The sequence below is a fragment of the Globicephala melas genome, chromosome 11, assembly GCF_963455315.2.
Source record: "Globicephala melas chromosome 11, mGloMel1.2, whole genome shotgun sequence".
In the NCBI taxonomy this organism is placed as follows: domain Eukaryota; kingdom Metazoa; phylum Chordata; class Mammalia; order Artiodactyla; family Delphinidae; genus Globicephala; species Globicephala melas.
The window spans coordinates 94,970,673-94,997,446 of NC_083324.2; the positions used below are offsets into that span (position 1 = coordinate 94,970,673).

At 43.6% G+C, this 26,774-nt stretch overlaps 1 protein-coding gene across 3 annotated transcripts in view; it reads right to left on the minus strand.

Moving 5' to 3' along the window:
- Window positions 1–26,774, minus strand: part of GCNT2 (glucosaminyl (N-acetyl) transferase 2 (I blood group)) — a 90,093-nt gene that overhangs the window by 39,377 nt on the left and 23,942 nt on the right. The window contains exon 1 of one of the 3 annotated variants that reach the window (XM_030881450.2): window positions 17,053–18,433. The exons of the other annotated variants lie outside the window; for them this stretch is intronic. Coding sequence (XP_030737310.1) covers window positions 17,053–17,971 — 919 coding nt within the window. The 5' untranslated portion in view covers window positions 17,972–18,433. Of the gene's footprint in view, window positions 1–17,052; window positions 18,434–26,774 lie in introns of those variants that run through there. 3 annotated transcript variants of the gene reach the window in all.

A 26,774-nucleotide genomic window follows, 5' to 3' on the forward strand; every position in this document is an offset into this window, starting at 1 on the left:
TCAAGTTTCTCCAGGCCTAAATTTTGTAATATCAGAGTCTTTGCAATCACTTTCCAGAGGAAGAAATGTGAAATGAGGGAAAATGGTAATGTTGGTCACCCTTGTACCTGCTGCATGAATCCCGTTGCATACCCTGTTGGGGTTACAGTGCAGAGCACTGGGCTATATGCCTCGGCTTCCCTTCTTCTGTAAAACAAATATATTAGGAACACTGATTTCATAGCGTTCCAAAGAGATTTAAATAGATTAGTACATAAAAAGAGCTTAGAGCAATGCCTTGCACAGAAGGCGTACTCAACAAAACTTACAGAATCTCTCTCTGTTGCCAGACTTGGTTCATATAGAAACTGAAGCACCCACCCACCTTCCTAGGTACCTTTAGTGAAGCAGAACAGTAGTGCTTGATGGGTCATTCTTTACCTAAAAGACCCCAAAGTACAGATGGGAGCCATCAAGGCAGCTCCAGCCCCTTCAGCCCTCTCCCTACACCCCAGAGTAAGGGAACTGCCCTGCATTCCCAGCTGCAGTCTCTTGAACCTGTTCTCCAGAGACCCAGCGAGCTGGTGCACCCTGCAAAAAGGTTGTGATAGAGCATGCTGGCGAAGACCAAGGCTTTGGAACGGGTTTAAATTGGGCTCTGCTGTTTACTATGTGACCTTAAGAAAGTTTCTTGGGATCACTGTGCCTTAGTGTCCCAATTTTTTAAAAAGCATCATAGAAAGTCTATGAAAGTAAATCTGGCTAAGAAGCCTTCTGTATTTTACTATATACTATTCCGCATACCGTCACCCCAGCTTAGCCTCATTCTTCCAAGATCACACTGCTTTTTCCTACGTCCCTAGCAGCCTCCTTTGGGTAGCAAATTTCTTTCCCTCTTGTGGTTAATGGCCCAGATTTAATTCCAGTTTTCCAAGCAAAAGCAAAAACAAAAGCAAAAAAACAAACACACACTAATTTTACCTTTGGCTATATTTTGTTAAATCTCAAGGGACAGAATTGGTGACTCTTTGTCTTTCTATACAACTTTTCCGTTTCCAAATGTGTGCTCTGAGAAAAAAAAATGGCAAATTCTTAAGGAGAAGACCTTGCATGTCCCACATATTTCCAAATCTGGGATATTCTTCTGGTACCCTTCTCATACAAAGTACTGCCAAACTCCTCCACCCCCATAGTTTTGAAAGTTGAAGTTGCAAGGAGATATTTCTTCTAAGAGACAATATTTTATCATTCAGCTGCTACCAGAGATCTGTATTTTGAAGATACTCAAAGAAAACAAAAGTCTTAAAATAGAGATAGGCAGTGGCTTCCTCCAACAAATAATTTTAATAGCCCTATTAAATTCTTGACTCGTTTTCAGTTTATTCAATCCACTATCATACTAGCTTCTTTCCCCATAGGACCTGTCATTTACTTGAGTTTAGACAGTTTGTTAGGGCAGAGTGCTTAGATAAATCCCCAAAAGCAGATGTGTCTTCTGCTTTCCCATAAATTAAACCTGGAAAAAATTTGCCTCCAAGATATGTTCTGTATTTGTACTGAATTGAAGAAAATCTTTGCATTTGATTCTCCCACTGGTTCAAGTGGTTTTAGATTCAAATTTTATATTTACCAATCCATCCCTTTAAATGACATCCTTAAACTTGATCCTTTCCCTTCAAAAACAATGGGAAAATTGTTATAAATAGGGTAGGCTCAGGCCCGGTCTGCTTTGGTTAGGGCTCTCGGGTCTGATAGTGTAGTTTTGATTACTACCCCTCAGTGTGTCTTAATGTGTTGTAACCTACAGAACGGAGTAGTTTCAGTTATCTCTTTTTTTTTTTTCTTCTTCCAGTAAATGATCAGTGCTGTTCTGTGGAACATAAATACCTAGGGCACTAATTCTCAGTCCTGAGAGGCCTTGGGCGTTGGAAAGATGAGCAGGAATGTGTAAGGGCAGTACTTAGGGTGACCAACTGTCCAGTTCACCCGGGACTGAGGGATTTCCCGGGACATGGGATTATTTTAGTGCTAAAACTGAAAAAGTCCTGGGCAAACCAGGATGGGTTGGTTATCCTAGATACCATCGGTCCTAAGCTGTCACTGCTGAAAGATATACCAACTAGAGGATGTTCAATAACTGATCAGTATCGAAGGAGAGGAAATGCTGAAACCATTGATCTGGGTGAAAGGTGCACGCAGGTCATAAAAATTCTGCAAATTGTAGTGCAAAAAAACTCTACATGACCCTTCCAAACATATCCCTGAACCACTGAGGCATGAGGACGAAATGATGTACGTTTGTGGGGTAACTTTATAGTGAACCTAAAAGAATACACTTAAACCATTCTAACTACACAGATGTTCCCCAGTGGTTATAAGAATGTGTTAGTAGCAACCTATACAATGAAGGGAGAACCTAAAAGGAAAATAACTGTTATTATAGTGTTAACTATATCTAAAATCCCCTCCTCCCTCCACCCCACATATGACTTGGCACATCTTTCTGTAAAGAAGGAATTAATAGAAAAATATGTGGTCTTATTAACGGAAATGCTTTTATTAAAATTTATAATAAATGGGCAATGAAGCCAGCAAATGTTAACTCATCTTACGGAACAGTGTAGTCAGCTAGCCATTTGATCTCTCTGACTCTCAATTTCCATATTTGTACAACTTTAGGAACTAAAGATGTTCCCTAAGGCTCCTTTCAGCTCTAAATGTTGTGATATTTCTAGATTCTGCACAGAATAAAGAGGAGGCTATTTTTACAGGAAAACTGCTTTAGGGAGTTTTGCTTAGATTAAGTGCAGGAGAAAGTTGAAAATGTGATAGCACATCTGACCAGAGAGAAACCAAGAAGGCTTTCTTGGAAGTGGGGTGGCGAGAAGTTAGTCTAGACAGACCAAAGTCCAGAGGGAGGAGAAACCCTATGGGGAAGTGTTCAGCCTCTCCAGGAGACCCCCCGACACCTAGCCGGGACTTCAGGGTCTGGGGTGGGCAGTTTTCATAAGGGACATGGGAGGGCATTTGGAGTCCTAGGCAGGAGGGCCTTTTTTTCTGTAGAACCCCAAGGAGCTCAAAGAAGTAGCTCCAACTTGAACTGAGGGCAGAATTACAGATTTTCGATGAAGGAGGAATTATGTGAGGACTGGGGCTAGGGAAGGGGGTGCCTAATGAGGAAATACCTGGAAGAGGGGGCTGATCACGGCAGGAAGCTAACTCCTTTAGGATGAGCTTAGCATCTTCAGCCTGCTTAGGCAAGACTGCAGTTTTATCCTCTGATATTTTCACAGTTAAGTTCTGATCTTTTAAATCTGGTTGAAGAGAAAGATTATGGGGGAATGAATATCATGGAAATAAGTACAGAGCTCGAGAGTAAAGGCTTTGAAAGAACAACCTCCAATCATCCATTCTCTGAAAACATGGCATTGAAGTGGATACAAAGTAAATATATTTGGAAAGAAAGGACAGTCTCTTCAATAAATGGTGCTGGGAAAACTGGACAGCTGCATGCAAAAGAATGAAACTGGACCCCTATCTTACACCATATACAAAAAATAACTTAAAAAGGATTAAAGACTTGAATGTGAGACCTTTTTTTTTTTTCCTGGCTGTGCCGTGTGGTTTGTGGGATCTTAGTTCCCTGACCAGGGACTGAACCCGGGCCCTCGGCAGTGAAAGCGTGGAGTCCTAACCACTGGACGGCCAGGGAATTCCCGAACGTGAGACGTGAAACCACAGAACTCCTAGAAAGAAACGTAGGGGGATAAGCTCCTTGACATTGGTCTTGGTGATGACTTTTTGGATCTGACACCAAAAGCACAAGCAACAAAAACAAAAATAGGGTTTCCCTGGTGGTGCAGTGGTTGAGAATCCACCTGCCAATGCAGAGAAAATGGGTTCAAGCCCTGGTCCAGGAAGAGCCCACATGCCGCGGAGCAACTAAGCCTATGCGCCACAACTATCAAGCCTGCGCTCTAGTGCCCGCAAGCCACAACTACTGGAGGCCACACGCCTAGACCCTGTGCTCTGCAACAAGAGAAGCCACTGCAATGAGAAGGCCGTGCACAGCAACCAAGAGTAACCCCCGCTCGCCGCAACTAGAGAAAGCCCGTGCGCAGCAATGAAGACCCAACGCAGCCAATAAATAAATAAATTTTAAAAATTAAAAAACAAAAAAGCAAAACCAAGTGGGACTACATTGAACTAAAAACCTTCTGCACAGGGCTTCCCTGGTGGCGCAGGGGTTGAGTGTCCGCCTGCCAATGCAGGGGACACGGGTTCGTGCCCCGGTCTGGGAAGATCCCACATGCCGCGAAGCGGCTGGGCCCGTGAGCCATGGCGGCTGAGCCTGCGCGTCCGGAGCCTGTGCTCCGCAATGGGAGAGGCCACAGCAGTGAGAGGCCCGCGTACCGCAAAAAAAAAAAAAAAAAAAAAAGACAAGAAATAACAAGTGTCAGTGAGGGTGTGGAGAAAAGGGAACCCTTGTGTACTGTTATTGGGAATGTAAATTGGTGAAGCCACCGTGGAGGTTCCTCAAAAAATTAAAAGCAGAACTACCATATGATCCATCAATTCCACTTCTGGGAATTTATCTGAAGGAATTGAAAACACACACACAAACACACACACACATATACATTCAGCCATAAAAAAGAGGGAAATCTTGCCATTTATGACCTCAAGGGCATTAAGTGAAATAAGTCAGACAGAGAAAGATAAATATGGTATGATCTCACTCACATGTGAATCTAAAACAACAAAAAAACCCCATAGATGCAGAGAACAGATTGGTGGTTGCCAGAGGTGGAGGTGGGTTAGGCAAAATGGAGGAAGGGGGTCAAAAGGTACAGACCTCCAGTTATGAAATAACTAAGTCATAGGGATGCAACGTGCAGCATGGTGACTGCAGTTAATAATACATTATTGTATCTTTTAAAGTTGCTAAGAGAGTAGATCTTAACAGGTCTCATCACAAGGAAAAGAAAATTGCAACCGTGCGTGGCAATGGATGCCAGCTAGACCTACTGTGGTAACCATTTCTTAGGATATACAAACATTAACTCATTGTGTTGTACACCTGAAACTGATATACTATTTTGTCTTAATTATATCTCAATTTTCAAAAAAGGTAAACATACTTGGGAAAAAACTTTTTCTACTCATGGCTTTGTCCAAAAGCATGTCAAGAAAGAATGTCACGTACTATTCAGATCAGAGAATGAAAGACAGGCGTTGAGAAACCACATTAAGAACTGGTTAGTTAGGTCAAGAAAATTGTCGGGACTTCCTTGGTGGCGCAGTGGTTAAGAATCCTCCTGCCAATGCAGGGGACGTGGGTTCGAGCCCTGGCCGGGAAGATCCCACATGCCGCGGAGCAACTAAGCCCGTGCACTGCAACTACTGCACCTGCTCTCTAGAGCCTGTGAGCCACAACTACTGAGCCCGCGAGCCAAAGCTACTGATCCTGCAAGCCACAACTACTGAGCCCGCGAGCCAAATCTACTGATCCTGCAAGCCACAACTACTGAGCCCGTGTGCCACAACTACTGAAGCCCATGCGCCTAGAGCCCGTGCTCCGCAACAAGAGAAGCCACCGCAATGAGAAGCCCTCGCACTGCAATGAAGAGCAGCCCCTGCTCGTGGCAACTAGAGAAAGCCCACACGCAGCAATGATGACCCAACGCAGCCAAAAAATAAAAAAAAGAAAATTTAATTTTCTTTTCCTCTATTAGGAACTGTCAGTGTTAATATGGGCTGCAGCATGTAATTTCTGAATTGGGCTCATCACACTGTATTGTATTTTTATGATCTACATGAAAAGAATCTGAATAGAAGTAAAACCTACCTGCAAAAACTGCATGGCCTTTGGTCTGCATTAAATGGTATAATCCATGTTCATGTAAAAAAATGGCTCTCAGAATGTTTGCTTTCTTTACCTTAAGTTCATGCCACATTGCTTTCATACCATTCTTGATCTAAATAAAGTCAAGCAATCAGTAATGATGTAATGATGAAAATACAAGTAATGAATATGAAAAAAAGAGAAAAGTAACTGATATAACTGCTACTTAGTGGGTTCCCTTTTTTTCTTTTTTTTTTTTTTTTGGCCGCACAGCGCAGGAAATTCCCTATAATGGTTGCTTTGGATGTAGCTTTCTAAGACTGCAAATTGCCCACTCCAAGACCCAGGAAAAAAAATCACTAAAACTCTTAGCAGGGTCATTTGCTTCATCAAATGATGGGTTACTGCCATCAGAGCAGCAGCCCTGTAAAAACCCAGATCTGGTCTTTAAAATAGGGTCCTCTGATGTTAGGCTGTTATTTTTACTTCTTTGGTGCAGAGTTAGGTGCCCACTGGTTAAGCTCACAGACGCTGGGCCTTGGCTTGAGCTGGTGCTGCCCCCAGGATGAACTTGGCATTGAGAAGCATTCCCAAGATGAGCAAGATGCTTTGGAAAAACAGAAGAGAGAGAACAGTGCCACCGCTGTTGACTAGGGGCAGAAAGGACTTCAGGAAAATTCCCAGAAAAACTGAACATGCTGGAAGATGCTGTCTGAAGCTGACCTACTAAGATTTGGCAAAGGAATCTAGGCTCTGTGTGTGTGTGTGTGTGTGTGTGTGTGTGTGTGTGTGGTGGTGAAGGGGGCAGTGGAGGGGGTGATTTGCAGCTGACTTGGCAGCCGTGCTGAGGGGCATATTAAATGTTATTTCAGTTATTTCCAGTTCAATAAATATTTATTCTTATCCCACTGGATGTGCCCTATGTTGAGCTGCCAAAAATGTAAAAGACGCTGAAGAGATAATAGTTGTCAGGGTAATATGATATCCACATTCATAATTACAGTTCAAAGAAGATTATAGAATGGCATAAAAGAGTTACAACTGGGACTTCCCTGGAGGTCCAGCCAAAAAAAAAAAGGAGTTACAACAAAGGTTTACAAAATGTACAATAGAGGAAAAAAGAAAAATCAGGGAACACTCCCTAAATGACAAGGCATTGAAATGTACAACAGAGGGAAAAAAAAAAAATCAGGGAACACTCCCTAAATGACAAGGCATTGAAATGTACAATAGAGGGAAAAAAAAAAATCACGAAACACTCCCTAAATGACAAGGCATTGAAATGTACAATAGAGGGAAAAAAAAAAATCACGAAACACTCCCTAAATGACAAGGCATTGAATGGAGACCTATTCAGGCCATTATTTAAATAGGAGAAATAGAAGAGAATGACCCAAGGAAGGAGACTGAGAAGAAAAATGTACCAAAGGCAGGAATACAAGGCGTGGTTTTTCTGGAGTGTTCCTTTCAGGGAAGGCAGCCATGGGAATTGATTAATCAGTGATATTGATGTGATTTTCAACAGGGATATGCAACCATCCAACGTGCCACATTGAGATGTTTGTATTGAATAATTCAATAAGCTATTGAAAAATGTCACTGAAGCTTTTGGAATTGAGAAGTTATTCTTAGAAGAAAAATATGTCGAGGGTTAGGATGTTTTGAAGAGGGCAATTTGGGCCAGAGAGACCGCATGGATGGGTCTAACAATTTACTTGAGAGATGGGCAGGATGGGCTGGAGTTAGAGCAGTAATGACCGGAACCGATCGGTGATACTCCCTGGAAACCTATCACACACACAGTGTACAGAATGTGCTGATCAGGTGTTGGGGGTTGGAAGAGGAGACGTCGGCTGACATGGAGGACAGCAGTGCCTGTCCCAGAGGTTCTGGAGAAGGGGGTTTCTGGTGAGTAGGGCAATGGAAGTGGGGGCACCTGAGCAGGTGCCAGTGGGGCCCTCAGGAAGAGATGCCCAGAGGCCTGGGAGGAACGCAGAGAAGGCCTGGGAGCACGATGCAGGGTCACGATTCATCAGGACAGGAATGGTGATGAGCCTGGAGGCCAGTGAGATCACCAAGGGAGAGAGAACAGCAAGGGCCAAAAAGCAAACTGGGGAAAAGACTCACAGGGGTTGTTTACTGAAAACTTCACTCTCCCTAGTTCTGCATTTCACTGAGAATAGTGGCTCTAAAATCAGCTGTTACCCAAGTCTCAATTCAGTAGTTGGTAACCAAGAAATAAGAAGAACAGAATCCATTTCAATATAAGTTTCCAAAGAGGGATTATAAAAGCATTGCCCTTTAACACTTTTGGCAACACATGATAGCTTTTTCTTAATGTTGAAGTTATTGCTCAAAGTTCTGTGACTTTGAGTCACATACAAAAGTATTGTCCAAAGGCTGCTGGCTTCAGATAATCGTCTCGTCGTGGCACTTTTACCCTATCTGCCTTTTCTGAGTACAAACAACTTTTAGAAAAGAGTGATTCTAGGGACTCCCCTGTTGGCACAGGTTAAGAATCTGCCTGCCAATGCAGGGGACATGGGTTCGAGCCCTTGTTCAGGAAGATCCTACATGCTGCGGAGCAACTAAGCCCGTGCACCACAACTACTGAGCCTGCGCTCTAGAGCCCGTGCTCCACAACAAGAGAAGCCACCGCAATGAGAAGCCTGTGCACTGCAACGAAGAGTAGCCCCCATTCACCTCAACTAGAGAAAGCCCATGTTAAGCAACGAAGGCCCAACACAGCCAAAAATAAATAAATAAATTTATTTTTTTAAAAAAAGAGCGATTCTATACACTGAATTGAGGATGGGGGCAGAACACTAGATTAGAAATAGGATGATCTGAATTTGTGCCCATACTTTGCCAATTACTAGCCAATCAATAAACCCAATAAACATTTAGAGAAGGTATATATCCTACTGGGAGATTAGGTTACAAAGCCAGTATGTACAGGGAAGACAGCATACAGTCAAAATTCCTCTGGAGAAATCCTTTGGGAATATGTCGTGTTAAGATGACACAGAGTCTCTCCCTAATTCCAATGCTGACAATTTTCCTTTTAATCTTGGCCCAGATAGTGGTTTCTTCTTACGAGCACCAGATAAAGAAGTGAATTTGAGCTGAGGGACCATGTCATGAGATGCACACTGTATCTTTAAGATTCGTGAGCATGGGAACCAAGACCCATCATGGGAATGCAGAATCCGCCTCATGCTTACTGTGGACCCCAGACTCATTGGGTGGAACGGAGGGTGGTGGAGGGATGGCCGTTTAGACTTACATGCACTGTGAGTGTGCATGTGTGTACGTGTGTGTGTATGTGAGAGAGAGAGACAGAGAGAGAGAGAGAGAGAGAGAGAGAGAAAACAGTTGCGTTTGTGCAAGTGGAATGACACCAAGGAGCCAGGGCTCCATTGCTCGTGTGCCAGGCGTTGTGCTAGGAATGAGGAAGAAGAAATTAGCAGGTGCTGCTGCCATCCCTGCAGGTCAGTCTAGAAGGTCACTAGGAGCACAAACACAGCATTGCAGACTAACTGGAGTACAGTGTGATACAGGGGGATGGAGTCCACAGGAGCAAGAATGAGGAAAGGCTCTTTAGAGAATATGACTCTAAGCCGAATCTTCAAAGAAATGCACGTGCCAGTCAGAGGAGGGAGAGGGAGGAAGAGCGTTCTAGAGCATTCTGGAGGGGAGCTGGCATGAGTCGAGGCTGAAAGTGGCACATTTGAGACCCACGAGTTGTCCGGTACAGCTGGTGTGCGGTATGGGATGGGGGGCGGAGCACAGGGCGAGAAGGTGCTGCAGAGGTCAAGGGGCCACACTGCAGTGAGCTCCCTTCCAGCAAAGGGGCTAGGACGTGAGGCTGTACGTGACGGGGATGCGCAGGAGGTTTCTAAGAAGGAAAGAGACGTGATCATGAGACCGACGCGCATTTTTATCGAGCTCATTCTGTCACTGGGGAGGATGGACTAAAGCAGGCTGAGAATGGAGTCAGGGAAAGTGGTTAGAAAGAAATCAGGCTACTGTAGGAGAGAGAGGAAGAGAGAGAGGGATGGCGGCACCAGCCATGGAAAGGAGGCCAAAAGCCAGATCCCATTCACTAACCGTTTACCCGGTACCTGGCAGGAGCTGAGCCCTTGCACACATCCCCTTGCGTCTTCGGCCCACAACCCTATGAACCGGGTGCCGCCAGGTCAAGGCATCCCCGCGACCGTCACACGAGGGCCTCACCCACGTCACGCCAGGTCCAGCCCTCACCCCCGCCCCCTTGGCTGCTTTTCTGGCTCCTGAACACATGGAGCCCTTGCTCACCTCAGGGCCTTTGCAACCTCTCATCCCTCTGCCTGGGACCTCCTTCTTGTTCCGATGGCTTGTTCTCATTTTGGAGGTGCGGTTCATGTGCTACTTCCACTAAGAAGTAGGTCCCTTCCTGCGTCAGCCTGCTGGTCTCCTTCATAGCACTTAGAATCTCTAATTATCTTATCTGTCTACTTTTTACTGCCTGTCTCCTCCTTCTAGAATACTCCATGAGAGTAGGGGCCTTATTTGTCTTATTCACTATTATGTACTTATTCACTATTATTTCTCAGTACCCAGCACAGTATCTAAGGGCTCAATAAATATTTACTGGGGGAGGGGGAGGGATAAATTAGGAGTTTGAGATTAACATAGACACACGACTATATATAAAATAGATAACCAACAAGGACCTACTGTATAGCCCAGGGAACTATACTCAATATTTTGTAATAACATATAAGGGAAAATAATCTGAAAAAGAATATAGAGATATATATTCATATATATATATACATATATATGTATATATATATGAATCATTGTAAATCAACTATATTTCAATAAAAAATAAAATAAAATAAATTTATTGAATGAATATCCATTTTACAGATGAAGAAAATAATAACAGTAAGAACAATAAAAACTAACACTCAAAATATGGGCTGGGCACGGGTCAAACTCATCTAAACCTCACAGATTTGATGTAAATATCATTATTTCTCCCGTTTTATAGATGAAGAAACGGAGGCTCCCACATTTAGGTAACTTGTCCACAGTCACAAAGCTTACAAATGGCAGAGCAGAGATTCAAATTCAGACAGTCTGGCTCCAGGTTCGAGCTTTCAACATCTACGCTACACTGCTACTCTAAGACTGGGCTTTCCAGTCGTCGGGTCACAAGGCTGGCGATGGAGGAGCTAGGATTCCAACCTGGTCCTCTCGACTCTGGAAACCAAGCTCCAGGGCTGGAGGGATGGGGGTGGTGAGAACTGAGGAGAGAGAAGCCGGCCGGCAGGTCTAAGCTAACAGAGGGCGGTGTTGATTGAGGGGCACACAAAGGCGAGCCTGGGTTGAGTTCTGAGCGTGTAGAATCCCAGGTGCCCGCTGCACTCTCTCCTTTACTGTGCTTCCGGCTTTGGGAGCAGGACACGTCACTCAGCCCCTCTGATCCCATCCTCACACTTGTAAAATGTGAATTTAGATACCGACCCAACAGGATTCTTGCAACGATTAAACTGAGATAACGCAGACCCATGGGCAGATGTTCGTAAACATTACTCTCCTGATCTTTCCTGTACCTTCGGCTCGCACGGAAAAGCCAATGTTTTCAGGAAAATGGGCTAAGTATCCAGATGACATAAGGAACAAGAGAGAAAATTCCTGGGTGGGTCCAATTATATAATCATTCCCCAAGCTTAATGAGACTTAGAATTAGCTAAGTTTCATCTTCTGAACACTTGCTGTTATTGCAATAATCAAATGAAGAATTCATAAAACTAGGTTCAATTTAATCTAAGCTTACCACATAAATCTCACCTCTGCTTCCCCCTATTTCCCCCTAGATGTTTATTTTCATTCTTTTTTTTTTCTTTCTTTCTTTTTTGGCTGTGCTGCACAGCTTGTGGGATCTCAGTTCTCTGAACAGGGATCGAACCTGGGCCCCGGCAGTGAAAGTGCTGAGTCCTAACCACTGGATGGCCAGGGAATTCCCTCTTTTCATTCTTATTTCTTGCTAGGTATATGCAATATTTGTCTTTGGACAAGCCACTTATTTTAATCTTAAATTTCTCATCTGCAAAATGGGAACAACAGTCCTCCCCTTAATAGAATTCTTGTAAGAATTAAAGGAGATAATGTGTTAGAAATTCCTTTGCAAACTAAGTACTATCCAAATATAATAATTATTATTAAAAAGAAATATAAAGGTACATTTGTATAAAATTATCACATTTATATTAATAATTATTTATTGATATACTTATTATTTATATATATAAATAAAATATAATTTTATTTAAAATGTTTTTATGACAGACTTCCCCGGTGGTGCAGTGGTTAAGAGTCCGCCTGCTAATGCAGGGGACACGGGTTTGATCCCTGGTCCAGGAAGATCCCACATGCCGCGGAGCAACTAAGCCCGTGTGCCACAACTACTGAGCCGTGCACTACAACTACTGAAGCCCGCGCACCTAGAGCCCATGCTCTGCTACAAGAGAAGCCACTGCAATGAGAGGCCTGTGCACCACAACAAAGAGTAGCCCCCGCTCGCCGCAACTAGAGAAAGCCCGCGTGCAGCAACGAAGACCCAACACAGCCAAAAATAAATAAATTTATTTTAAAGAATAAATAAATTTTTAAAAAAAAAATAAAATGTTTTTATGAGGGAAGAGAAGTATGCTTATTGAGATCATGCCTTTTCCACAATGGTAATTTAATTAGTCTTCTCCAAGTTATAATTGCCCAAGTGCTGAAAACTGTATACCTCATTACATCTTGTCCTTCTAATCGAGGTGGAGATGCTCACTGAAACCCCCCTGCCTGCAGGACCCGGAACCACCTTGCAGTGGGCGTGTGCTTTTGTCTGGCAGGCATCACGGGCGAAGAACCATCCTTCACCATAGCCTGCCCTGAACTTTTAGCTCGAGGGTGAAAAAGTGACCCAAGAGAAGCTGGTCAGCATTCTTCCTGCCCCTGGTTTGTTTAGGGATAGGGATTTGGACCGAGCAGGACCAATCTGACGACTTCCCTGAGCTGTTGCTGAAACTATGAGGAAAGAAAAGCTTTCTTTTCTCTCGGGAGTGCCGGCTGTGAGAAGCAAGCAGCTGGAGCTGCTTCTGAGCCTCTCTGACACCATGTGGGGAGGAGCAAACTGAATAAAGTCAACCCAGTGACAGGCAGGCAGACACACAGATAGAGTGACCAGTTCAGACCAAACTGGGACTTCCCTGGCTTCAGCATGGAAGGTCCCATGCCCAAGACGCCCCTCAGACCTGGGCACACAGGGACGGTTGGTCACTTCACAGAGACAAAGAGTCCCGCATATACCGTTCCAAGCCTTGATCTAGCTTTACTCGGAGGCCCTCCTCGGGCACCTCAATTCTATGACTCAGTAAGTTCTGGGGTCTGTTTAAGCAACTTTGAGTTGTGTTTCTGTCACATGCAACTCAAAGAGTCATAACACATGCCCAAAGAATGTCCACATGTAAGGCACAAAGTTAAAAAAGCAAAAGAAATCAAAGTAGGAAACAAGCTATTTTTAGCATTGAAACATGAAGAAATGTGATCATGTGGTCCTTTCTGAAGTTGAGGTAATTTATTTGACAAAGGGGCTCCGGAAAAAAAAAAAAAGAGAAGTATACAAAATGGAAAAAAGAAGAGGCAAATGAAAACATTCTTATGGAACAAAAACCTCATGGCATGAGAAAGGTCAGAGAAACACATGAGCAAAAATCCAAAAGAACAAGCTTAGGCAGAGAGGGGAAAAACGTAGCTGAAGTCAAAGCATGGAGCAGTTTTGCCTTTTCTTTAGAGACAGACCCACCGTAAAGTGGGACAAGAAGACAAGTGAGCCACGGAAGTGGACTGTAAAAAAACTGGACCAGCAGAGGCTTCTGCAGATCCTCAACAATTCCACAAGACTTAAAGCAAAACATCTCAATGGTCTCTGGCACTCCGCCCTGGGGCAGGTAGGCCAAAGCAAATGCTATGGGAATAATAATATGGGAGCTTTTCTTAAGGTGACATACAGCAGTGATTACAAAGACTGGAGAAGTTGGAAAACCTCAGCGTGCACCAGAATCCGTACAGCGTGCATATGACAGAGCCGCATGCTAACCCTAACCCTAACCCTCAAGCGCTATAGGATGAGTGAGAGAAATTTGCGCTCCAGAAGGGTTTCCTTTGAGAATATGGCCAGAAGGGAGAAATCTAGACAACCCATCTGTACACAGCCACACAGGATTGAATGATAACCACTCTTTCTGGCCTCCCCTGAAGAAGGATGTGAGACTGGGGCCCCCAAGGGACATGGCCCGGCACCATTTCTATATCTAATGCAGTTTGGAAAAAACTTAAGTGTTGAAAACCAAGAGAGAAGTCATTTTCTCAATAGAAAGACAACATAAAAAAAAAAAAAAGTGTGAAGATATGTGATTTAGTCTTACCTCTATGAGTATATTTTCTATTGAGTCTCTATTTATTTATTTATTTGCTGTGCAGCAAGGCATGTGGGATCTCACTTCCCCAATCAGGGATCAAACCCACACCTCCTGCAGTGGAGGCACGGAGTCCGATCCACTGGACCGCCAAGGAATTCCCAAGTCTCACTGATTTTAAACTATTCTCATTTTGTTGTCTGATATCACCTAGTAACAGGGTACCAATCAGGTTCTTGGTCTTGGTCCTCTTGTGGGTGTTTCCGGGAGCCTGATATGACTGTGCAGGGTCTTTCTAACACAAACACTTTAATTTAGGATGTTTAGGATAAAAACAGAAAGGAACTTTGAGGGAGGCAAGGAACTGCACCATCTGAACTCGCACATTTGCAAAAATGTTTACGCTGTATTTACCGAAGGACTTTTCCCCTTAACACATGACACTGAAAACAGAAGATGTGATATGGTAAAAGGTTGTCTGGTAATAAAGAACCAGATTCACGCACCAAATCCTAAATCACAAAGAGCGCTCAAGTGGAAAACCACTGGAGGGACTGGAGCATGTGACTGAATTCTGTATCGCCTTTGAAGATGGGGAGGTCCATCCCTGGGGCTAGAGCATGTGATGGCTTGTTTTCTTTAAATCACTTGTAATTCAGGAAGGGCCCACCTACAAGCAGGATATCTTCCTGCTTGCTCCCTGAACCAGGATGCCATCTGGACTGTAACAGAGGAAGGAGGCAAGACCCTAGGAAATGTCACGTTATCCTGAAAAACATCCCTTGAAGAATCAGACCACTGAGGTTCTCTCAGCGGAGCTCTCATCCCCGATTTCCTACAGGGGTAATGAAAGGCATTTGCCAAGGCTAAGGGGCAACAAGATTGATGGAGTCTAGACTCACCTCTATGAGTATACTTTCTATTGAGTCTCACTTTACTTATTTATAAATAAAGGCATTTTGGCCTTTCTACAAATTCTCAACAGCTGCCTGCTAGGTGTTTATGTGGTTCTGGGTACTGTGTCCTCTGCAAAGAAAGGCATATGTAGGAACGAAGAGGATCTTGGCTCCTGGGGCCCTTAGTTTGTAGCTGGGGAGATTGGAGATTCCAAGAGGCTATTTATATGGGGTCATACTGTCGCTAAGAGAGGGTAGAAGCCAGCGAGTCACCCCACAAACCTACAGCAAAAATGGTCTTGTCTCCTGCCTCACTACTTCACCAGGGCTGGAAAGGAGAAGGGGGTAAGGAAAAAAAAATGGGGGGTAAGAGATTATTTTTCCTCGATTTTGTTAAATTGATTTGACATTGATAAGACTGACCATCCTTCTGCAAACCAAACAGACATTTAACACTAACACAAACCCATGTTTTTCTCTTTTTAAGAAACGACAATTCAGGCTTTTGTGAAGTTACGAACTGCCTTCATTTTAGTACGACATCTATGGAACCACGAGGCTAGTGTCAAATCTTCATAAATCCTAAGGGAATAGTGAAAATAGAAAGGGAATAAATATTTAAATATGAAAATCTGCCTCTAATTACCTAGTGCTCACCAATTAGATGCCAATGATGGAAACAACAGATAAAAGGTGAAAAGATGGCCATAGGAAGAGGGAGGTCAAGAAAAGAGAGCTTGCACAGTGCGAGAGCAAGCCCTGTTCACCAGGCCAGTCACCCTGGGATTCAGAGACCAAACACGGTATTTTCCAGAGAACGCTGCCATGTTTATCGCCCAGCAGGCCCCACCCTGCAGCCTGAGAGCACCTACCAGTGTTTCCAACTTGGCAACCCCCCAAAAACCAGAACAATGATTGCTTTTCTCCTGCTATAATAATGCTGTCGAGTTCATCAGAGATCCATTGTGTACTTTTCATTGAATCCAAAGCACGCTGTTTCCTTCAGACGAAACCCTATCATGTTTTATATAGTTTTAAAAATAATTGATCTGGCCCGTTAGTACAGATAGAACTGTTTTGATGAGAAAGGAAGGAGCTTCTCCTGGAATCTCATTATTTATCTGAAGTTAAAATATATATATTTTTAAAACTTTACACCTGTGGTACAGTACATGCATGAGTCTAAGTATTTCTCCGCTCACGGGGTCTTAGGGAGACAGCTGTGATGCCATAGTAAAGTCTCATGCTTTGCCATTCATTCATTTTTATGGAGCATGTGCTATGTGTTCTACGCATGGAGGATACAGCAGTTAACAAGATAGAAAATGACCCAACTTCACGGAGCTAATACAGAGGAGGCCAAGAACAAATCCTCGCAAGTAAGTAGATAGGATATTCCAGATGATAATAAACTCTTTGAAGGAAAAAGGTGGGGTGGTCAGCTCAGCTTCTCTGAGCTGATGACCTCTGGCTGATAAGAGGGAGCCTGTGAAGGTCTGGGGGTAGGCAGGGGAGTGGCCAAGGCAATGGCCCTGGGGTTACAGCAAGTCTGACAAATTTGGGGGAAAGAAAGAACACCAGTGGGGATGGAGAACCATAATACCGATTGTGGCTAAAGATTTAATAAGATGATGAATGCAAAAGAACACGCTGAACTGCAAAGCAATACCACTAAAAGGTATTATCTGGCTTGGTTAGAATACTGTATTCTAAAGAACATCATTCTTTAGATGTTTAGAGTTTATAAAGGATGCAGGTGAAAACTATATATTTCAGTTTTCATCTTCTACTTATAATAAAAAGGAGCTGGCTCTCAAAAAGCCCTTTCAAGTATGGCACGTTGCCTTCACGTGAAATAGGAAATCCCACATACCTGGAATCCTATTAAGCGTCACCCAGAAATGTTCATCCGGGCTGAAGGTGTCTTTGGACCACTGGAGCAAGTCAAGAGCCCGTGGGTCATGGAGAACAAAGTTGGTAAACTCTCTTGACAGGGCAACGTAGGCAGAACCGAAGTAAATGGTGAGATTGTGGGGAGGAGGCGGTTTCAGTGCTGTAGTTCTTATCACATAGGAAAGCTCTTTGCCCAGGTGCTCTCGGTGGACATATTTAGTCCGTCCAATTGCGTGAGCTGGAGGCAGCACCCCTGGGGTGATGTTTTTCCCTTTAAATCCTTTCAGATACTGAACTATCTCCCTGTTGGTTTTCAGGGGGAAATCTTGCCCACAGGTGTTGATGGCGTACTTCCACGGAACCTCCAAGGCTGCAAGATCCTTGATGCAGTGCAGGTCAGCCTGGAGCCTGGAGATCCCACCATAGACCACGGGTTCCATCTTGGAAGCCAGAAAAGCATTCGGGAAGCAGCTCAGTAACTGCTCCACTGCATCTTTAAATTCAACTGTCGCTTTCTCATCCACGTGAACACAGTAGATATTCTGAGGCATGTAAATAGCTCTGAAGAGCCTTGCAAAGGTGTCGAAATTGTGATGGATGACCATGATATATGCCAAAGGAAATTCAGCTTCTTCTTTAGATAACGGCGCCGTGATGTAGTGGCTTTGAGCCAGGTATTCCTTGCAAGAAGACGTCTCATAGATCATGAGTTTGTTTCTCCAGAGGAAAGGTGTTTTGCCACTGATAAAGGATATGCAAACTTGACTCAGCATCAAAGTGTCCGAGTTATTTAGCCTCTGGAAGCCTTGCTCGCCCCCAAAATTGAACACATAGAACACGATAAAAATGATTACACAAGAGACAGAAACTATAAAGAGGTAACGCATCAATGAAGGCATGCCTCCAAGAGGAGATTTCAAAGACCGTCAAAATCTAAGTCCTCTCCCAAACTTACTTTTTTCTCTGAGTTCTTATTTTGGTGCATACTCCAGTAATTCGTGCCCTGAAGGAGACACTGTGAATTCATCCGGTTTCATCCCGGGAATCCAGCGGCTGGCGCACTCCCCATGCTGATAGAGCTACTGATCCCGCCTCGTTCTCTGCCTTTCAAACCGCCTTTGTCTACATCCCGGTAGCAGGTTGCTTAAGCCCAGCCTTTTTTCCTCCCTCTGCCTCCCAGCTCCCAAAGTCTGGCTGTTTCACTAAAACTGTGGTTTTAGTCTCCTTTTCCCCTGCAGATTTAGTTTCTCAGATCTCTTTTGCTTCATTTCAGAAGGTTCCCACCCCCCCTTGTTACTGTCATTCAGAGAATTAATACAGTAAGAACGAAAGTTGAAACGATGCGTTCTGGCAGGCGTGCCGTTTCCTGCTACTCATCCGACAAGCTGCGGCACTCCCCGCCCCCGGCACTCCCACCCCCACCCCCCACCCCCTTGTTGCTCATGGCGATGAGCCACAGCCTGGTCCCTCGACTCTTCGAGCACACTCCACGGGGTATAATTTTGCCTCCGTTCTCAAATATGCCGCTTTAGTGAAAACATGACTGAAGTGACGAGAATGAAAATTTTAAAAAAAACCTCATCCACCGGGCTCTTTTGTAATGCTTTCTAGCCCCGCCCTACTCTTCTTCTTTTTCTTTTTCTTTTTTTGGCCCTACCGCGAGGCATGCGGGATCCTAGTTCCCGGACCGAGGATTGAACCCGAAGCCCCTGCAGTGGAAGCGCGGAGTCTTAAGCACTGGACCGCCAGGGAAGTCCCCGGCACTCTCTTTTCTAAAACAAGAGCTTACCGGGGTTCCAGTCCTAGGGGATCTGAAAGTGCAAGGCTCTGGGACCTGTGACTTTGCGATTACGTCGTGACAGCCCCTCTCCTCCCACCGTGGTGCTTATCATAAGGGCTGAAACGGAGCAGGACCCCGTGGGGTCCTCCCTGGTACAAATTCTTTCCGTGCCCCCCCCCCTTTTCTTGTTTGTAGGAAATAGGTTTCTTTCAGGCTCCTGGACGTTCCCTGAGCTCCAAAGGGCAGGTTCAAACAGTTGCTAATCAGGGAAGGGAGGGGATGCAGAAACAAGGGAGGAACCGCCTAGAAACAATACTGCAGGCTTGGGGCAGGGTCCTGGTTCTTCCTCAAGGGATACACACAACAATATCTTTGAGTTCTTCTGCAGGAACTAAGGCCTCCACCCAGGTGGAGGATGGTAACTTCAGGCTGAGGGCAAGATCCCTGGAGCACCGCCCTGCTACCTCGCCACCAGCCAATCAGAACAAAGTCACAAGCCCTGTAGCCCTCACCCCAAATTTTGCCCATTAAATACTCCCCCCAAAACCGTCGGGGTTTTAGAAAACGAGCCACCCATCCTCTTTGTATTGGCATCTTTACAATAAATGCTGCACTTTCTTTCACCACAACCCGGTGTCATTAGATTGGCCTTACTGCCCGCCAGCGAGCGGGCCCTGAGTCTGATTTGGTAACAGGATGTTGGGGTCCAATGAACAAATGCCAAGCTACATCCCCTGATTTAGATGAGACCTTAAAACTTCACCGGAAAGCACTCGAATCCTGGCACAAATGATGTTCGGATAAGGGCACCTAGAGCGCATTCAGGTTTTCACTACCCAGAGAACATCATCTAATACTCAGAGAAGTGCTTTATACCTGCCAGGTTAAGCCTGTCAGATCACCTAGGAAACGAATGTTGTTTGCCCCTATTTGTAAATAGCAGAGTTTTGGCTGAAGAACATGAAGCTCTTTAACTTACAAGGTTCTCATCTTCAACCTTTTATTTTTCCAACCAGCTTTTTTTTAATACAGATCAACATATTTTACTTATGATGGCTTCTAACATACCCATACAACTACTTCATGCTTTCCCATTTCACCTTCCCTTTGAGGTGAACGTAACCCCTCCGAGCCTCCATCCTGTAGCAGTAACTCACTGTCGGAGACTGAACACCCCCCCCACCCCTCACCCCCCGCATGAAGAAAAAACGTCCTTTAATGCCCTTTCTCTCCTCCTTTTGGAAAAGTCTCTACCCTGCTATTCATGAAATTAATAGAACAATATGCTTATTCCTTGTTTTCAGCAGAGGTAGGAAAACCAGCGCTAAGCCCCCTTGATTCAAGGCTCGCTGCACTTCTGCTGAATGACTCATCACCTCCTGAACCACGGTAGGTTTTCATTCTAGCTTTTATTACTCCTATTTTTCATTATTCCAGCTAGTACATTATTTTTCTCTCTCCCTTACTAAATTCTCCTCAGTCTCTAAGACCCATCACAAATAAACTCTACACAGAACCCACCTTTGGCTTTTTATGCAAAGTGGAAAAAAGTAAACGGAGCCCTTATCTGGACAGAGCAGATCAATCTAATTCTTAGTGTTCCCATGGAGCACAGCAAAGAGAATGACTCTGAAAATATGATAATGAATGATGATGGTAAATGATACGAAAATGAATGATAATGGAAAATTCAATCCCAACCTTCCTTTTTTTCCCAAATAATACCTTTAAATATCAGGTTATAGTCTATCCTATTTCAACACAACAGAGAGTAATTTCAGTATCTAGTTTGGCAAAGATTTTTTGGCTTAGAGTGAATATTAAAATATTTTAAATATTTGCAGTTTGACAAAGTGTTCAGATACATGACAATGAGGCCAACAGAGTCTGTTTACATTATTATTTCCAACTGGCCAACAACAAGGGGTTCAGATTTATACAGGCTTAGGCACTGACATTAATAATGTTACTATATTGAGAAATACAGACATTAGCCAGATTAGGAACTTTCATCCTATTTGTTTGGTATTCAATCCGTTATTTAAAACAGCACTGTTCGAGTGTTGAAAATGTGGCTCTTTTTCCTGTCTGCCCTTTTGGCTGTCCTTGGGTATTGAAAAATGCCTACAGGAGAACTTTTTTAAAAACCACTTGTAAGAGGGGAAGGCCGTTACCTGTTCCAGTTCCTTCCTAATAGGCCACGTGACCTGCTTTTCCAGCACAGACACGAGGCATGTTTTTGCTGCTGAGACTGAACAGCTCAGCCTTCCCTACCTGCTCGTGACTGCAGGCCAGCACAAGACTGACGCACCTTTGGCTCACTTTGGAAGCAGTTATTCCCGAACTAGACGATTAATCAGGCTAGACATGTTTACCCTCTCCGGGCCGCCTTAAAAGCTTGCTCTTTCTTCCATTCAGAAGTCTTTATTGTTTTTTACATCATTTAATAATTTTTCCGGGAAACCTCCTACACTGATGGTGGGAATGTTAATTGGTACAGCCACTGTGGAGAACAGTATGCAAGTTTCTTAAAAAACTAAAAATAGAGTTACCATATGATCTGTAACCCCACTCTTGGGCAGATATCTGGAAAAGACAAAACGTCTCATTTGAAAAGGTACATGTACCCCAGTGTTCATAGCAGCACTATTTACAACAGCCAAGACATACATGGAAGCAACCTAAGTGTCCATTGACAGATGAATGGATAAAGAAGATGTGGTAACACACACACACACACACACACACACACACACACACAGGAATATTACTATGCCACAAAAAATGAAATAATACCATTTGCAGCAATGTGGATGGACCTAGAGATTATCGTACTAAGTGAAGTAAGTCAAAGACATATATCATATGATATCACTTATATGTGAAAGCTAAAGAAAAAAGGATACAAATGAACTTATTTACAAAACAGAAATAGACTCACAGACAAAGAAAACAAACTTATGGTTACCAAAGGCAAAAGGAGGGGGGAGGGATAAATTAGGAGTTTGGGAATTAACATATACACACTAATATACAGATAATCAACAAGGACCTACTGTACAGCACAGGGAACTATATTCAATATCTTGTAATAATCTATAATGGAAAAGAGTCTGAAAAAGAATAGATAAATATATGTTTATGTATAACTGAATCACTTTGCTGTACACATGAAACATTGTAAATCAACTATACTGCAACTTAAAAAAAAAGAATTTTTCCAATTATGATGCTATCTAGGGCACAGCTCCAAAATGAAGAGCGTATTCTTTTTGTGAAATACTGGAAGACTCAGAATCTCAGTGAAATAAAGAAATAATCAAAGGGGGAAAGGCAAGCCTCAGCACCCCTAGGCTTTCTGTGGCAAGGGGCAAGGTACACTCGCCTGACTCTGGAAGGCCTACAGAAGGATGAGTTGAGGGAGAGGCACGTGAAGTCCGCTGCCTGCCAGGCTAAGTCACACCCTTGAGGAAGGCGGCAGCTGGTCGTAAGGAAAATGTCATAAAAGACCTTGCATGTTGTGCTGAAAACCTTGGACTTCACCTTGTTGCCAAAGGAGCACCACCTAAGATGTTAGGTCGAGGAGTTCCCGGGCAACAAGTGCCAACTGGAGGAGGAACAAGACCAAAATAAATCATGGTGGAAAGTACACATCAGCCAGTAAACGCATAAGGCACATGTCAACGATAAGAACAGTAGCAGTATTACTACTGACCAGATTGATTGACCAGATAGATTAAATGACATTAAAAAAAACAACTTTTAATCAAATTTCTGGAGGAAACCATGCAAGATGTGCTTTGTCTTGTGTGTCATTAACGCCCACGATTACTAACAGGGCATGGTGCAAAAACGAGTAAGTAAAGCCTCTTAAACTAGGTGGTAAATGTGCTAGTTATGCCTCAGTTAACTACATGTCCTAGAAACAGTTCGAAGGCTCTTACAGTCGAGGCTTTAGTCCTGTAGATATTCACAGGACTTCAGATACTGCATTGAGTTTTTTCTTAAATAAAGAAATAAAGATAGGGGAAAGATTTAAAGTCCCAAGGTCACTAAGGAATTAATGGACTGGGAATTAGTAGAAAGCCTACTTTGTATTATTATTTTTCCACTCCTTCAAACTAGTAGTGAGAAATACGTATGTTGCCTTATTTATGTCATTTATTTATTTTTAAATGTGTTGAATGAATGAATGAATGGAGTCCACATCCCCCATGGTTCCAGGTGCTCATGGATAAATGTTCATTTAACTGGAATTGGGAACAGAGCAACGGGTATCTTTTTTTCTGACAAACAAAAACTCTGACCAGACTGATTAAATGACATTAAAAAAAACACAACTTTTCAGCAAATTTCTGGAGGAAACCATGCAAGACGTGCTTTGTCTCGTGTGTCATTAACGCCCACGATTAACTAACAGGGCATATGGTGCAAAAACCAGGAAGCCTGGGCTCTGGTCACTTTTCTACCTTTAGCCGATTATGTGCTCTTAGGCCCCTACTCGCTTCCTCTTTATAAAGGATGTTCTCCCTGGTCCCTTGCAGCTTTTTAAAATGAGCTACAATTCAGTCTGTTGTAAGGTGAATCGCTAAGCAGCAGTGATGGAATCCAGGCAGTATGAGGTATGGCCCCTATCCTGTAGGAGCGTATACCTTCACTAGGATTCAAAATACATACAGCTGAAAAGATAACCAACAAAACAGGAAAGACTATGGCTCAGTTCCAAACAAGAGGATGTCCACCAAATGTGACAGGAACTCGGAGAGGAGAAACAGTTCCCTTGGAGGCAGGGTGGTTAGAAAGGGCTTACGGTGGTGAGACACAGACACCGAGAAGGCATTCCAGTTGGAGAAATTACGAGTGTGTAAGAACACAAAAACAAGAAAGCCCAATGTGGAGAAACTTCCCAGGGAGGCTGTAAATCTAGAACTTCTCTGACGTGGCAGCAGATAAAAACCTTCCAATCGGTGAACTACAGCCTCAAAGTACCAGGCATGTTTAGAGGGTGAGAGTAAAAGGACTTCTGCCCCCTGTCCCTCCCACAGCTCACCAGCTGAGCCAGGGCCTGGCACACGGTGCGTTCAACGCTCGGGAATGGGTCCAGAATCATCTGGGCATTTGAAAGTGCAATTTTCAGCTGTGGAAGAAGGAATGTTGAAACCCGTGTTTGCCCACTTTTAATTTATATGTTAGAACAGCATAGGCTAGGAGAGCCATCCATGATTTTTTTCTTTTTTCTTTTTGGCCACACCATGCAGCATGTGGGGATCTTAGTTCCCTGACCAGAGACTGAACCCGTGCCCCTGCAGTGGAAGCGCAGAGTCCTAACCACTGGACCGCCGGGGAAGTCCCCATGATTTTTTTCTTTCAAGCCGATTTCTAGCTATCTGGAGGTGTGATTTTACGGTACAAATAGTGCTTTTTTCTCTCTTCCCCCTAGCACACGCCTGTACAAAGACCTAACTATACATGTACCACATCAGCACTGAATTCTATTCATAATTCCTCACGCATCTTTCCTTGGTTTAATTGCATGTACTAATGCAAACTTCATTATACCTTCATAATTGTTCTGGGACTTGTTTTTCCATTCTCAATTAATTGCTATCCTGGAGTTGAGAAAGAAACTGAGGAAACACAGGCTTGAGCAAAAGCTAGATTTATCATGTTAAAATAGTGAAAAGGGCACCAAAAGGACTGGGTCTGATGAAGTTTTTGTTGGCGTGGCATGGAGAGGCAAAGTTGTATCGGCAGAAGAGGTTAGTAACTGAGGTGAGATGGTATCATTTCTTGGTCTCACTGCCGGCTGCTCTTTGGAAGGTCATTTCTGTGTGGTTTGCATTGTTACTGAAGCAGGTCAGATGACTCAGGGATTCCTTCCTTAATTATAAAATATAGGATTTATTTTTTTATTATTATTTTTTATATTTATTAGGTTGCACTGGGTCTTAGTTGTGGCACGCATGTGGGATCGAACCTGGGTGCCCTGCATTGGGAGCGCGGAGTCTTATCCACTTCGCCACCGAAGAAGTCCCTATAGGGATTTCTTTTTTTCCCCTGGAACTAAGAGTATTTCACAAGAAAGTAAAGAAGGGTGATAATCTAATCCACTTTGGACAACCGGTTAAGTTATTCTGTTCTGGGTGGCTAGATGGTTTTTAAATGAAGCCTTTTATTTATTTGTCTATATCTATCTATCTATCTATCTATCTACCTATCAGTGATGATTATGACGCTAAAGAGAAGAAGATATTTCCGAAGCACATCTTTCACTAAAACAACAATTCTCCCATAATTGAGGAGTCCTCCAAGGGGGTTCACTGGGGAAAATCCACCTTCTCCTGGGACCCAATCATTTTATTTTCTATCCCGTTCATCTAATTAGCAACAGGAGAAGTTGCTGTCTAGATTACGGATGCAAAGCATGATTTCAAATTCTCATCTCAGAGCGGGTAAGAAGTTTAACACACAGAATTTTCAAGGCCTAGGTGGCAGGTCCAGGAGGCGGTGGTACTAGATCATATCATGGTAGTATGAGCTGAAGTGATCTACATCTGATTTTGATGGAGCAAAGGTGTCATGGAAACAGTTCCTGCATGCTAAAGGATGCTAAGCAAATATTTGCAAAAGACAGTCTACACAAATCCCCAGAGGCAAATGTCAAAGCCGGTGCAAGTAGGAGGCAACCTTTTAGTAGCAGAAATGTAGCCATTAGTACTATGAACAGCCTGAAACTGGGGGGCTTAGAAAATGAACAATCAATCATCCCACAAAAGTCACAGCCAATTAACATTTCAGGATGAAACTTACCACTGAATTTACCTGTGGAAATTAATTACTTAACCTTGGAAGAACTGACTCATTGTTTCAGCAAAACACTTGTTTCCAAAAGCCAAACTGGTGTGCCTGTGACTTGAGGTTAAGGATAGTCTAGGTCAAAAGTTTGCAAACTTCTGTTTGACATCTCATTACATGGAGGGGTTGTTAACATACAGGTTGCAGGGCCCCTGCCGCAAGACATCAGTTAGTTTTAGGTGGAATTTAATTATTTCCATTTCTAACAGTCTTGAGACGAAAAGTTTGAGAACCAACGGCTCAGATGCCAAAACTCTATGATTTTTTTTTCCTCAATGACCCCACCTGATCTGTTTCCCTAGGACTAAACAATATATTGTAAACAAAACAAAACAACCAATATTTCAGGATAAACAATACTGTATAATTTGGAAATACTTAATAAACATGAATTCAAATGGTGGATAGGGCTTCCCTGGTGGCGCAGTGGTTGAGAGTCTGCCTGCCGATGCAGGGGACACGAGTTCGTGCCCCGGTCCGGGAGGATCCCACATGCCACGGAGCGGCTGGGCCCGTGAGCCATGACCGCTGAGTCTGCGTGTCCGGAGCCTGTGCTCCGCAGCAGGAGAGGCCACAACAGTGAGAGGCCCGCGTACCGCAAAAAAAAAAAAAAAAAAAAAAAAAAAAGATTTCCTTTGGAAAGTTAATTGGTACTTTTAGGAAGAATGGCAGAAAATGGATATACAGAAAGGTGCTAGTTGCTGTTATTTAAATGAGAGAAACCCTAGTTGCAGGTCATCCTGCCCCAAATGCATTTTCTAATTTACTGTATACACTGTGCACACCTGTGCATAACCCCAGTCTTTCACAAAATATAGATTAGGACTATTTACCGACAAACAGTGATGTTTTAAGTATCTAGTGTGCCATAAGCTGAAATGGAGGAGAGTGCAGGAGAAGGATACAAACTTTTTTAAAAAGAGAAAGAAAGAGAAAAAGTCAGAAAATACCATATATCGGTGCAGACACACACATGCATGCGCTCCTGGTGGAAGCGTGAATTGGGACCACTCTGGAAAACTGGCAGTATCTACTCAGGCTGTGCACAGACATATCCTCTCCCCCAG